The 14,172-nt window shown below is 40.7% G+C and overlaps 1 protein-coding gene across 6 annotated transcripts in view; it reads right to left on the bottom strand.

Moving 5' to 3' along the window:
• The window catches only part of RABGAP1 (RAB GTPase activating protein 1), a 173,075-nt gene that overhangs the window by 25,548 nt on the left and 133,355 nt on the right, over nucleotides 1–14,172 (bottom strand). For all 6 annotated transcript variants that reach the window (XM_021074563.1, XM_021074574.1, XM_021074570.1 and 3 more), the window contains 5 exons: nucleotides 13,911–13,985; nucleotides 10,312–10,437; nucleotides 9,566–9,709; nucleotides 7,679–7,720; nucleotides 7,306–7,434 (listed from right to left, as the gene is read on the bottom strand). In XM_021074563.1, the coding sequence (XP_020930222.1) occupies nucleotides 7,306–7,434; nucleotides 7,679–7,720; nucleotides 9,566–9,709; nucleotides 10,312–10,437; nucleotides 13,911–13,985 (516 nt within the window). The remainder of the gene's footprint in view (nucleotides 1–7,305; nucleotides 7,435–7,678; nucleotides 7,721–9,565; nucleotides 9,710–10,311; nucleotides 10,438–13,910; nucleotides 13,986–14,172) is intronic.

Below are 14,172 nucleotides of genomic sequence, written 5' to 3'. Positions count from 1 at the left end.
TCTAGATAAATAAACTTATTTATCTAAAGTCAAGGATCCCAGTTTGTTCAATGGCAGTGCCAACACAAGAATGCAAAACTGGGGTGATCCTTTCTTATCCATCTCTGTAGCATGCTAGTACTGAGCACAGTTCTTGGCCTGTAAGACAATCTACAAATTCTTGCTGATTTGAACTGACTCAAAGAAAGCAGATGCTTGGGTAGAGAAGATCAAAACTGGCAGGCCAAAAGAGCACTGGTGTATGAAGGATGATGAGAACAATTATCAGAAGAGCAGCAGCTATTTTAAAGGCATCATCCGATTTCTCTCTCTACAATGTGACTGTGTTAACATACCTTGGGTCACACGGCAGAGGCAGAGCTGGGGTTAGAGCCAAGGTCTGGCAAGGCCTGCACTTATAACCAACCACTTAAAATAAATCAACATTCTATTTAATTCCTGATTCTTTTTATTTAATGTTTAAATAGTTCAGACTCAAACTCTCTCAAAGATTACTAAATGAAATTAGGCATCCTTTTTCTACCATCAGAACATTTTTCCAAAATGCAAGAAGCAAATTAGTAGCAGAGGTCTCAAACACAGATAAGGACCAAGGGAGAAGGGAAACTTCCCATTGTGGCTCAGCGGGTTTAAGAATCCGTGAGAGTGTCCCTAAGGAGGTGGGTTCGATCCCTGGCCTTGCTCAGTGGGTTAAGGATCCAGTGTTGCTGCAGGCTGTGGCCCAGGTTGCAGATGTGGCTCAGATCTGGCATTGCTGTGGCTGTGGCGTAGGCCAGCAGCTATAGTTTCGATTCGACCCTGGATACTTCCATATGCCATGGGTGTGGTAGAAAGAACAGAAAAGAAAAATGAAGAGAAAAGAAATAAAAATATATTGAAAAATTAAATAAAACAAGAAGGTGGTGACCGCTGCTACCCTTGCAAGAACCAGCAAACTTAGGGTTCAATGCAAAGAGTATCCATTCTCATGAAGCTTTCTCATGAAATCTAATTCTCCAAGGAAGGAACAAGCAAAGAAGTAAACTCAGTCTGGTCTAGTCATAAGGAAAACGGAGCTCAGCTACAGTAAAGACAGTAAGTTTCATCACTGACACAGAAACTGAGTCACCCATGATTATACGACAAACGTCATCACAAATGGACTAATAAAAAGTGGCTCTTACCCCATTCATTCAGTACCTCAGGCACAGTAAAGCACAATGATGATAAGCACTGACTTTGGAGTGTGAAATTCCTGGGCTCTAATCTCAACTCATTTACTAACTTTGTACCCTCTGGGAATTTTCTTTAATTCTCTAAGCTTCAGTATACACGTCTATAAAATGACCTCGTATGGTTACTCTAAGGATTAATTCACTATGTGCAGACACTATGCAAGCTTCTGTGAACGTATCAAGAAATAAGACTGATGAAGTCACTACAAACACAGAGTTTAAAACCCTAACACATACTAATTACACCAAGGATTTGAGCAGAGAAGGAAGTTCAAATAACTGCTGCTTTTAGCTCATGAATTAAAAACATGTCCCGAGGGCAAACATCCCCAAATGCCCGGTTTTCTGTTTCTCCAAATAGCTAACATGGTTAGAATTACATTAATTGAGACATACTGCTATTTGCTTTTTGTAATATCTTTTCTTACAGGTAGTTTGAAGTCTAGCAATTCACTTTATGATTGAAATAACACATTTCAATGAAGCAATGGTTCAGAAATTCTATTTCACCTTAGGCAGGATTCTATGACCAAAGGGTCAATTCTTCAGATTTGATCTAAGAAACCCACTGAGCCATCTCTTTTAGCATGGTTCCTGATTCTCCTAAACCAGCCTCACAGATCAGACTTGTTTTCAAAAATCCCTGTACAGACATAAAAACAGTTGTTCTCACATATTTCTTGAGATAAAAATTTCAAAGCCCTAATTAATTTTTCTCACTTCCCCCACTAAAGATGATACATGGCGCAGTTCTGAGTATGAAAGGATTGTGGGGCTCCTAGGAACATTCGAAATCTCCTGGGACAATCTGTTTAAAGTGAAATTCCTTTTAGATCTTACATCTCAGGTCACCCCATAGAAAGAGAGAAACGCAATGGACAGCTAAATAAGTTTCAATGCATGTTGTTAAATCTTAGATTGAGAGCAAGGGATCTAAAACTCCTCAAGGGAAAAAACAATTAACTAAGGAAAAAGAAGAAGGAGAGAAGTAAAAGGGCTGAAAGGAGAGAAAAACAGAGAGAGGCCAGCACAGATGGATACAGGGAAAGATTTATGGAGAAAAAGAAGTCACGGGGTACTGAGAGAAACACAGACCTTCGGGGCAACACACCCATCTTGTGGCCATTTCAGATACTGCCACACCAAACTTAATTTGTGCTGCACTTCTGCAGTAAGAGGCAGCGCAGTGGGGTTGGACAGCACTGGGCACATGCAGTCAGAAGGCCTGAGTTCCAACAAAGCCCTTGTCCCTGCTCAGTCAGTATCAGTTAGGTAAGTCACATACAGACTTCTATGTGCCTCAGTTTCCACACTGGATTTGCCCTTCACAGCTCACGGGGTACTGTGAGGAGGAAAGGAGAGTCTTATAAATTCTATGCAAATACTGGCAATTAGAACCCTGTAAATGCTAAAACACAAGACAACAATCCTAACAGGTATTTCTTTCTGGACAGGCATGCAAGAAAAAGTTTTCCCAATCCCCACCTTAATCAGGAGGTACAACTGGGGAAATGGAGTGACTTTTTTTTTTTTGGGGGGGGGGGTAAATGTTTTGAGCTGCCCCATGACAGATGGAGTTCTGGGCCAGGGATCAGATCCAAGATGCAGTTGCAACCTATGCAACGTGGATCCTTTAACCCCCTCTGTAGGGCACCCAATGCTTGAACCTGCATCCTGGTGCTACAGAGACTCCACCAACCTCACTGCATCACAGTGGAAATTCCACAATTCTCTTTTTTAATTAAAAAATAGAATGGGATTCCAATGAGTTACAGAGCCAATATTTCCTTTCTAAACCCTACCTCAAGAAATTCAAGGAGTTCCATTGCGGCTAAGCTGTTAACGAAACTGACTAGTATCCATGAGGGTGTAGGTTCAATCCCTGGCCTCGATCAGTGAGTTAAGGATCCAGTGTTGCTGTGAGCTGTGGTGTAGGTCACAGACTCAGCTTGGATCTGGCGTTGTATGGCTGTGGCACAGGCCAGCAGCTACAGCTCCAATTTGGCCTCTAGCCTGGGAACCTTCATATGCCACAGGTGCAGCAACAAAAAGACAAGACAAAAAAAAAAAAAAAAAGAAAGAAAGGAAAAGAAAAGAAATTCAAAAGCTAGTTTCCAAACCACTCACATAGGAGGAGAACCTTTTTCTGTGTCCAGAGGGAGCTCCAAAGCGCCAGGTGAGCCCATGCACGCTCTGAGGCACTCTCAGGTCGTGCAGTCCCTGTAACTAGGGCTCATCACTGAGCTTGCCAATCATTTTTCTTATTTTTGAGCACAAACTATTACTGCGGCTAGGGTCCTTTGCCAATAATTGGCTCAACTAATTGCCTGTATCTCCCTTAATATTTTTTTGGTCTTAAGTGCAGCTGCTAGAGCACAACTCGTCATCACTAACTAAACTGTACACACCACATCCCACCTTTCAGCAGGAAAAACTCATTCTCTCATGTCCTGGGGAATCTGCAGGCTTTCCATGTTGAGTCAATTTCAAGAAAAATTACTATCTTTCTCACCTGAAAGCATGTGCAAGGAGGAGAAAGCATCTCAAGTGTACCCTAGCCACGCAGAGTTCCTCAGGACCAAAGGAACTACACACCTAAGGAATAACGTGTGCTGTGCAGCCCTGTCTACCTTAATTCCTTGGAAGTGTAGGCAAGGCAAAAAAGACACTGGACACCTCTCATCTGGACTTTGGAAATGAAGAATCCATATATTATTAAAGTGTCTCAAGCTAATGAAAGCCCCAAAAGTAAAACCTTCAGCTAGAAGCTATTTTCAGTCTTGTCCAAAATTACATTAACACTTCTTTGTAAAATACTTGGAACAAACTCAGCGGAATATTTAGTTATTCACTCATTCAACCAATATTTACATGTCAGATTCTGTTACTGTTCTGGGGATTCAGCAATAAGCAAAAGAGAGTCCCCGCCATCACAGGCTTAATTCCAGCATGGGGGGGAGGATGGGCAGGGATGAAGACAATGATCAAACATATAAAATAATGTGAAGCAAGAGTTCCTATCGTGGCTCAGTGGAAACGAATCTGACTGGCATCCATGAGGATGCAGGTTCGATCCCTGGCCTTGCTCAGTGGGTTAAGGATCTGACGTTGCCGGGATCTGTGGTGTAGGTTGCAGATGTGGCTGGGATTCCATGTTGCTGTGGCTGTGCTGTAGGCTGGCAGCTACAGCTCCCAGTCGACCCCTAGCCTGGGAACCTCCATATGCTGCGTGTGTAGCCCTAAAAAGACAAAAGCCAAAAATAATAATAATAATGTTAGGCAGTAATACGTGATATGAGGAAAATAAGACAGGATAAGGAGATAGGATGTAAAGAGTTGGGGGAGCTGCTGCTTTAGACTCTGTGATTAGAAAAGGCTTCTCTGATGACATGCTAATTGAGCCTAAGACTGAAGGAGGTGAGGGAGAAGCCATGCAGACATCAAGGAGAACATCCCAGGCAGAGAGCTCGGCCACAGAGGTGTGAGGAGGGGACATGCCTGCACGTTTGAGAACAGCAAGGAGGCCAGGGGGTCTGAAGGGGAAAGTATGGGGCCGGGAGAGTAGTAGTATCTGAAATCAGACTTTCAGAGGTCAGATGGTGCCAGGCCTTGCAGGTCAAGGCAAAAACGTTTGAGTTTTATCCTGAGATAATAAGCCATTAGAGTCTTAGGAGAGAGACGAGATCAAGAATAGTCTAGAAGGGGGAGTTCCCGTCGTGGCGCAGTGGTTAACGAATCCGACTAGGAACCATGAGGTTGCGGGTTCGGTCCCTGCCCTTGCTCAGTGGGTTAACGATCCGGCGTTGCCGTGAGCTGTGGTGTAGGTTGCAGACGTGGCTCGGATCCCGCGTTGCTGTGGCTCTGGCGTAGGCCGGTGGCTACAGCTCTGATTCAACCCCTAGCCTGGGAACCTCCATATGCCGCGGGAGCGGCCCAAGAAATCGCAACAACAACAACAACAAAAAGACAAAAAAAAAAAAAAAAAAAGAATAGTCTAGAAGGAAACCACTGTGGAAAGAGGAAGATGAGGAATCTACTGGAATATTCCAGAAGAGAAGTGATGAGATGGTTAGACTAGGATATCAGTGATTTAGAGGCTGGGAAGTGATCATATTCAGGATTTCTTTTCTTTCTTTTTTTTTTTTTATGCCACACCTGTGGCATATGGAAATTCCCAAGCTAGGGGTTGAATTGGGGCTGCAGCTGTTGGCCTGCACCACAGCTACAGCAACGCAGGATCCGAGCCACGTCTGTGACCTACACCACAGCTCAGGGCAACACCGGATCCTTAACTCACTGAGCGAGGCCAGGGATCAAACCCGCATCCTCATGGTTACTAGTCAGGTTCATTACTGCTGAGCCACAACGGGAACTCCCTCAGGATGTACTCTGATGATAGGGCTTAGATGTGGAGTATGATGTTAAGTGTGAAAGGAAAGTAGCAGAAGATGACATCAAGTTTTTAGGCCTCAACAACCAGGTCCCACAAACTTGAGATGATGAAAAGAGCAGGTTTCAGAGGGGAAGAAATCATAAGCAAATAAGAGGCAGCATCCTCCCGTGTGCTAAACCAGGCTGCAGCAGAAATGGTGACTGGGAAGTTGAGTGCTCACCTGGTTCTGTGCTGTGCACAAACCCATCATGTGGGTAAAGGTTACTGAAGAGTTTGTTGGCTACCTGCTTGAAATACCAGGGAGGAAATAATCATAGCAGAAGCTATCATTTCTTGAACCCTAATGACCAGGCCCTGTGATAAACACAGTACATATATTATGGTTAACCCTCACATGTTAAAAACACTTAAGCACAGGACCCAGCACATGGTAAAACATCACGGAATGTTATCCATGATACTTAGGAAATACGAAACATTTTAAATTGAATGGTAGCTTTAAGGATTATTTTAATTTCTAGAAGTTCTATCTTCTTTTTCTTCTTCTCCCAAACCCCCATTCATTTTATATTATGATTCCTACTGTTTCTCAGGGTAATAGGTAGTTTTTGGATTTCTACTTTTATAAACAAGGCAGCCATTCCAAGGTCCTAACTTTATGTAGAGATTTCCGTTTCAGCTGCCTCCTGAAAGCCGCAAATCCTATCATGTCTTCATGAGCATTAAAACACTAATACCCACCTAGGGTTCCACATGCCCTTGGGATGCTCCTTCCTCAGTTCACATACACTGGCTCTGAGCTACCTTGTTTTAGGGACCTGGGAACTGCTTGCTTCCTTTCTTTCAGGTATTCAGACATATCTGAGATTATATTTTACTTGGCATCTCCAAACATTTAGAGAAGAGTAGCCTGAGTTAGCTCAGTCTGGCATATAACCCAAACCAACATTATTTTACAGATGAGGAAACTGTGCCTTAGGTGATTCCTGGTCCGTGTTCTCTTCGGGACCTAGCGAAGCTTCTCTGCCACCACATCTGCCCTGACACACTGATCCCAGTTCTACCCTCTGGAGTCACAGTAAGTAAATACGACAGTCTTTTATGCACTCTTTAAGAATCTGATTACAGCTGTTTATTCTGTTTCTCATTTGACTCCACCCTTCGAATTCCCGATTAAACTCCCTCAAGTACTATTTTCTTCTTTAAAAACAAAACTTTATCATCAAATGAACACAAGGAGATTCTATATTTTTTACCTTAAAAAATGACACAAATCATTTTGCTCCATTGGAAGTGATAAAAAAAAATTGAATGGGTTTCCTTCATGTATTATATTATTAGTTTCATTCTAGGGAATTTCTGACACAACGACAAATACTTAAAGTTCAAGGACAGCACAAAGAAATCATGAAAGCTGAGTTCAGCCACTAACGAGCTATAACATATAAAACGCTAAGGGGTTACAACTTTTTTATTTGGGTTTATCTTCAAAATGGGGATAATAATACCCTTCCATGGTTCAAAGGCTGGAGAAGGCAGTAAGATTTAATTCACAGGATGTAATATACATGAAAATGTTTAGAAAATTATACAATACGAAACAAAACGTTAATGTATTATAAATATTGATAGTTTGATCAGGAAGAGTGAGACATCAATTGAACAAAAGAATCAAAATTAATGCAAAAATTATTTTACCTTCATGTTGCAAGCTAATTCCATTAGTTTTTTTGCATTTTCTTCTGAGCGATATCTCTTAGGAAGCTGAACCCTGAAGAACTTCAAGGCACCTTCAAAGTCTGTCAACAGCAAGTCATCTTTGGAAGTCTGGAAGAAAGGAGAAAAGACAACCATGCACAGAAAAAGGTTTTCGCTAGGAAGGTGCCCAAGAGGCATTTTATAATCCCAGCATCGTTATGGCCCCGGCAGGTACTTCGTAGCTTCGGCCAGAGCCACTTGCACATGTCCACTGTCAGGAACAAAGCCAGGGCACAGTGGCTGCTCAGAATGAGCTTGAGACCAAGACCCTGCAAGGGGGGCCAGACAACCCAGCTTATAACTAAATGAGTACCTTTAATAATCCAAGGGCGACGTTAAAAATGACGCTTATTCCCTAAAAGAGAAAACACAGAAAACACTGTAAGGGTTTATGTCTGGATTATTAGGCTGTTTGTCTCAGAACACCCCATAATTTTAGATACATTTAAAAACTTAAGAAATGGCACAGCTTGAAAATATCTTAGAGAGTAAAAACCACCCACCACTGAAAAACCATGCAAAGTAGACCCAGTCTCCCATTTTTCTGAGAGAACAGCTTATTTTTAGATCTACTCTCACATTCAAGAATGCTTTCCAAAGTATTCTATGCTTCCAAACTAAAACATTTGAGTCAAAAGTTGTGATCTATCAGGAAAGAGCTCCTGGGGGCTCTTTCTGCATGCTGTGCTGCTTCACTCTAGGCACAACCCGCACTGTGTCATCAGCCCTCCGCCCCAGAGCTGGAATCTCAGAGTTCCCTCCAGTCTGCCTTTCTTCATCTAATCATTCCAGGAGTGGCGGGGCAAAGGTCTGATGAGGGGAGGCACTAACATCTGCTGACCAAGTTAAACTTGTAAAGTTTCTGGGACTCAGTTTCCATAACCAATATTCTCCCAAGGGTTTTCTGAGCTTGCTAGTTGAAAAGCTTATGTAAATCCCTTAGCATGCTACCAAGGCCCATAGTAACTACATAACAAACGGTTGCTCATAATAGTGAAAAATGAGACAAAGGTTTGAAATTAGGAACTGGTTAAATAAAGTACAGTATATACAAAATATCGAAAGAATGGAATACTTGGCAGTAAGTTAAGAATAACAGTACTTTGGTAATGCTATTTCTTATGTTTCAAGCTGGGGAGAAGATATAAATTTCTTAATGGATCTTTGTATGTTTTGAATATGGAATCATTAAAAAATAAGGATGCTATATATGTGTACGTGTCTATTAATATTCGAATGCAAGAAATTAAAAGATGTTACCAAATAGCATAATCATATTTTTATGTATTTATATATATATAAAACCATAATATACATTATTACATTAATACTCCATACGAAAAAACTATTCCATATAGAAATTACACATAAACATATATGAACACACACAAAAAAGGCTAAAAAAGTACTTACCCTCTAGATAGCAGGATTAGAAGTATTTTAAAATCTTTTTGCTTACACGTTCTATAGTTTTTATAACAAACTTTTCTTTTTTTTGGAAATTGTTTTTTCTGCTTAGGTGCACACGTGCACGCACACACACACACACAAACACAGCCCAAAATTCAAAACTATGCTGAGGCAAAGAGTGTTATTTACTATAACATCTATTTTCTTTCAGTAACAGACCCCTAAGTTTTAGCATATCTCTATATAGCTCAAAGATAAAAACTTTCCCTTGCCACAAGGTAACATCATGTACCTAAGTTCTGGCCAAGAAGAGGTTAAATGGAAAGACAGGTGGAACATCCATGAAATTTCCTTAAAAAGAGGGGATGCACCCTCTCCCGACCCCTAAACCTTGTAGCTTAAATACACAGATAGATGGTGGCTGGAGCTCTAATCAGCAGTAAGTCGTACTCTGAGGAAGGCATGTTACTGCCAACCTTCTGATTTGTTTTACACGAGAAAAGAAAAATAAACCTCTACTTTAATTAGTCACTGTTATTTTGGATTTATTATTTTGGATTTATTCAATGCAGCCAAGCCTAATATAAACGAATACAAATGCCTGCCATGTTTCTTTTTTCAGCAGAGAGAACCTTGAACAAAATACACTTACTAGCTTCCGCCCAAGGAAAAGTCACTTAAGCCTGAATTTTCCAGTAATAACTGAAAAGAACAAATTCTATCTTCAACAGAACTGACAGAGGAAGAACCCTACAAACGACAGCCAAAGTGCGGTGCCTCTTATACATACCTCACATAAAAGCAGGTCGATGATATGGAAGACCATGTAGAGAGGGAATTTTGCGGTGAAGAGCGTAAGAAACCACTGGGAGGCATACATGTGTGCTTCAAGACTTATGTCCAAGAAGTGGTTGTACAGGTCAGGAATGTATTCCTGAAATAGCAAACTAATTAGTTTGGGGCACATATGCAGCTGTTTAACTCCCACTAAGGAGGCTCATAAATCTGCCAGAAATAGGCTAAGAAAGTCACATTCTTGTGTTTATCCCGAAACTGCCAAAGTGCTCAGAAGAACACTTATCATCTGCTATTAACCTGGCACTCAGCTCTCGTTTCCAGTCCATAAAGCAGCTCTAAAGAGGAATCCCCAAAATGGTGACAAATATTTGGAAGGACAGTTTTTCTTTCCAAGTTATGCAATGTTTGGGAATGTTCGTTTCGCTTTTGTTACGAGATTCCTAACCAGTCAGCTTCAGAGCCTTGGTGAATATTTCTTGACCGAGTTTGCTGTGGTTAAAGGCTCCTACAAAGTTATCTGATCTTTTGGGTGTTTATGAGATTGAAAACCAGCTCACACCCATTAGTTAACACCTTATTAATCTTGGCGTCATCACTACACAGTGAGAAATGAAAAACATAAAATCTGTCCTTTCCTGGACGGCCAAGGAAATCCACGGCTGCTCCTTGGCATCATTTCATCACCCCATTCTTAGTCCTGTACTCCTGTAGTAAATGCAAGCCGGATTCTCTTTTTACCTGCATGAGGCGCTCCAACTGGTAAAATTTGCAATGCAAATCTTCAAAGTTTTGCTTGAAAAGTTCCCTGAGGCCATAGTCAAACATGATCTTGACCAGAACGCTGAATGCCTGTTCCTCAGGCATCTGTAACAGATAGGGAAGCGGGGAAGGGGAAGAATCACAAACATACGTTGTTAAGTTTTCTCACTGTTAAAGTCGCCCTTCAACTCTGAACTCTGAAGGACTAGGAATGTAGAGATATGCAGTAACTCAGACCTGTAGCTGTGTTTTGTAACATTTCACTGACTCAACCAAGAAACACTTAACAAAGTCTACTCTATGTCAGACAATATTCCTGTTCTTCCACACAACCAGTATACAATAAATGTAAAACGAAAAAGAAAGATCTGTGGGAACAGAAGAAACAAGAAAGCCTGCATCTGCCTGACGGAGCCAGGAATAGGCTTTGCTGGGAAGACAGGATTTGAACTGAGTGGGAACAGGCTGATATGATACTCAAGTGTATGCTTCATCTTTCCCAAATTATGAGACCTTTGTTGAATCATTTAACCTCCTTAGCTGTTACTTCATTTTAGTAAAAATGTTTTTCTTCCTCATTCTTTCTTCATGCTAAAAACATGGCTAGATACAGAAGAACCTTACATATTCTAAGGTTTGAAGTAATTCTTAAAGTACTATAGTAATAATACATGCAGTAAGACCTAAAATACTTCCAAAAGCTACTTCACTTCATGTCTATTTACAGACGTTACTCACTTATAATAATACCTAATCGTCCATAGCTTTATGGAAAAATATTTGCCTGAGAACCTGGAAAAATGCCTAGTTTTCAAAATAGAAAAAAAGGCACTACAAACATTATTTAAGGCATGGTGTGACTGTAGCAAGCCTTCCAACTGTCACGAAGGCGGGCGGGCTTCTGTTGAACCAGATGATGGAGGTGGGCTGAGCAAAGAAATCACTGAGAATAAAGCAGAGCTAAAGAGCAAATCAGACTAAGTAACAAATGCGAAAAGGGTAACCAATGATTATTAGAAAGGTAAGGGCATTTGGGTCAAAGGACCAGACCTCTGAGGTCTTTATCATGGAAGGCAGCTTCACTCTTCCACATGCTGAGGGAGACTTGGTCTGGCCAGAGTGGCATCGCCGACGTTAGGTGGCACATCTGCCCTTTTACTCTGAAACGGGCACTTATTTTAACACAATGGCAAGCAGCATAGAGCTCAAACCAAGACACTGGGGATTTGATTGGGAAACCCATTTTAAAAGGGCTGTGATACTTTAAACAGAGATAAATATCCTTGGACTGAAGTTGAAAACAAAAACAAACCACACAGGCTTGTGAGACTCTGAGATAGAAGTTCTGATTAAAACAACAAAATCTGAAAACATGATCTCTTGATGGATATGTTAATTAGCTGGACTGTGAAAATCATCACACAATGTATAGTATATCAAATCATATTATACACTACACACACACACAACTTTTGTCAATGATACATAAATAAAGCTGAGAAAAAAAAAGTGACCTCTTTATTAATAGCATAGCTTTACCTAAATTTTGCATGCCTACCAATACCAACAAGCTAGGTTCACAGTAAGAAGATGCAAAGTGGTTTTGTTTTACTTGTATTACCATTTACAAAAGCATGGCTTAAACCTCTTAAGCTTCCTCTTCTTACAGAAACAAAATCTAGACTGCGTGGCCTGGCCCCCGGCTCTCCTTAGAGCTGGTCTTGCTAACCTTTCCAGCTCATTCCCCTACTCTCCATCACGCATGAAGCTCCAGTCACATTTCCCTTCTTTCAGTTCCTTCCAGACGCCAACTCTTCCCCATTTCTGCATTTCTATATCCTGTACTCTCTCTGCCTGGAATGCTCTACTCTCCACTCTCCTGTTTTTAAAATAGTTTTCTTATTTTCATAATTTTTTTTTTCTTTTTACGGCCACACCTGCAACATATGGAAGTTCCCAGGCTAGGGGTCAAATGAGAATTGTAGCTGAGGCCTACGCCACAGCAACACCAGATCCAGGCTGCCATCTGGAAGATAGGGCACAGCTTGCGACTTCATAAGAACATTTAAAAAAGTTAAATGATACAGAAAAGTACAAAAAAAAGAGTGGATAACCCTTTTCATTTTTCAGGGTTCACCTTAAAGGGTTTTCTGGTAATCTTCCAAGAGAAGCCTATAATCTAAATGAGACTCCCTCCTGCTGTGTAGCACTGGGAACTATATCTAGAAACTTATGATGGAGCATGATAATGTGAAAAAAAGAATGTATACGTGTATGTGTGACTGGGTCACCTTGCTATACAGTAGAAAACTGACAGAACACTGTAAACCAGCTATAATGGAAAAAATAAATAAATAAATAAGGCTCCCTTGTTATTATCTTGCATCAAACTTTTTACTATACATTCATAGAGCCACTTGGTACACTTGTGTGATGTTCTTGCCTACAGATAGTCAGCTTCACTAGTTCTGCATCCACGAGGAATGAGGCTGTGTCTGTCCCACTCACTCCTGATCTCCAACACAGCTCAGACCACAACAAGTACTCAAAAATGCTCTGCTAACATCACCTGTGTGATATTTTTGCCACGCCTTTTGACTTGAAACATGAGGAAATGGCCAATCAAGAATCTAGACTTGATTGTTTACAAGCCAATTTGCTTTCATTTTTCAAAAGTGTCAGTGGCATGGAACACACAAAAAAGGCAAAGGGTTTAGTTTGGATTAAAAGAATTAAAAAAAAAAAAAAAAAAAAAAAGACAACCAAATGCAATACCTGAATCTTCCCTCATCTTATTTAGGAAAAAAGCTATATGAACTTTACAGAGTAAACAGAAAATGTGGACTGCAGGTATGACATTATTGAATCAGTGTTGACTTTCTTAGATATCATTGTGATATTCAGGTCATATCCTCAGGAAATAAATGCACAAGTATTTAGAAGTGAAATATCTCAATGACTGTCACCTAACAACATTTTTCCCATAAAAAATAATACATGTGTGTGGTGTGAGGAAGAGAAAGAGTGAGAGCAAACAAGTAAGTGACAGAGAGAGGGGGAGATGGAGAGAAAGCAGTGAAGAAGACTACTTGATAAATTAGGTGAAGATTATATGGGTATTCATCTCAACATTTTTTCGATTTTGATGTGGATTTTAAAAGTATCAGTAAGAAGGAGGGTAGAAGTCCTTTGTGGAACGAATGAATGAAATGGCACTAAAGAAAGGCAGGTTCTCCGCCTCCCTCCCACTCCAACACATAAAGCTCACAACAAAGGCTGACGACAGTGGCTACTTTAGAGAAGATAAAATATCCCCAAAGAGTTTCACCAAGACCGAAGTCTATACAATCATCCTAATAATAAAAAGGAAGTCTATCTTTGTACTAATTTTCAATACTGTCATTTATTCTTATGTCTCTCTCCCATCATGACATTCTATTAATTTAAGGGAACAGTTTCCAGATATAGGTGTTAACACTCATGTCTGGCCAAAGGCAATATAAAACCATCATCAAGTTTAAGGCTGGTACAACCTGAGGCAGGACATGTGTAACTCAAACAGAAACCTCATTACTCACGTGGAGAAGCAGAACAGCAGCGAGAAATGACTGGCCCTGGCAATAGCCAATCTCTTCATCATACACAGAATAAGCCTGGGGAAAAAAGCACAGGGGGTATAAATGAATGTAGTCACTCTTGAGCCACAGTTACCCTGTAGGAACTTGAAAGGGGAACCTTGAAAATGCTATCCAGACTCCACTGTGGCATTCTGATGGCCTGTAAATGATGTAAACATTTCTCTTCAATTCCAATTTTTCTTTACAATGAATAAAACTGTTA

The sequence above is a fragment of the Sus scrofa genome, chromosome 1 (assembly GCF_000003025.6).
Source record: "Sus scrofa isolate TJ Tabasco breed Duroc chromosome 1, Sscrofa11.1, whole genome shotgun sequence".
NCBI classification, from domain to species: domain Eukaryota; kingdom Metazoa; phylum Chordata; class Mammalia; order Artiodactyla; family Suidae; genus Sus; species Sus scrofa.
This window is presented reverse-complemented; position numbering and strand designations above follow the sequence as displayed.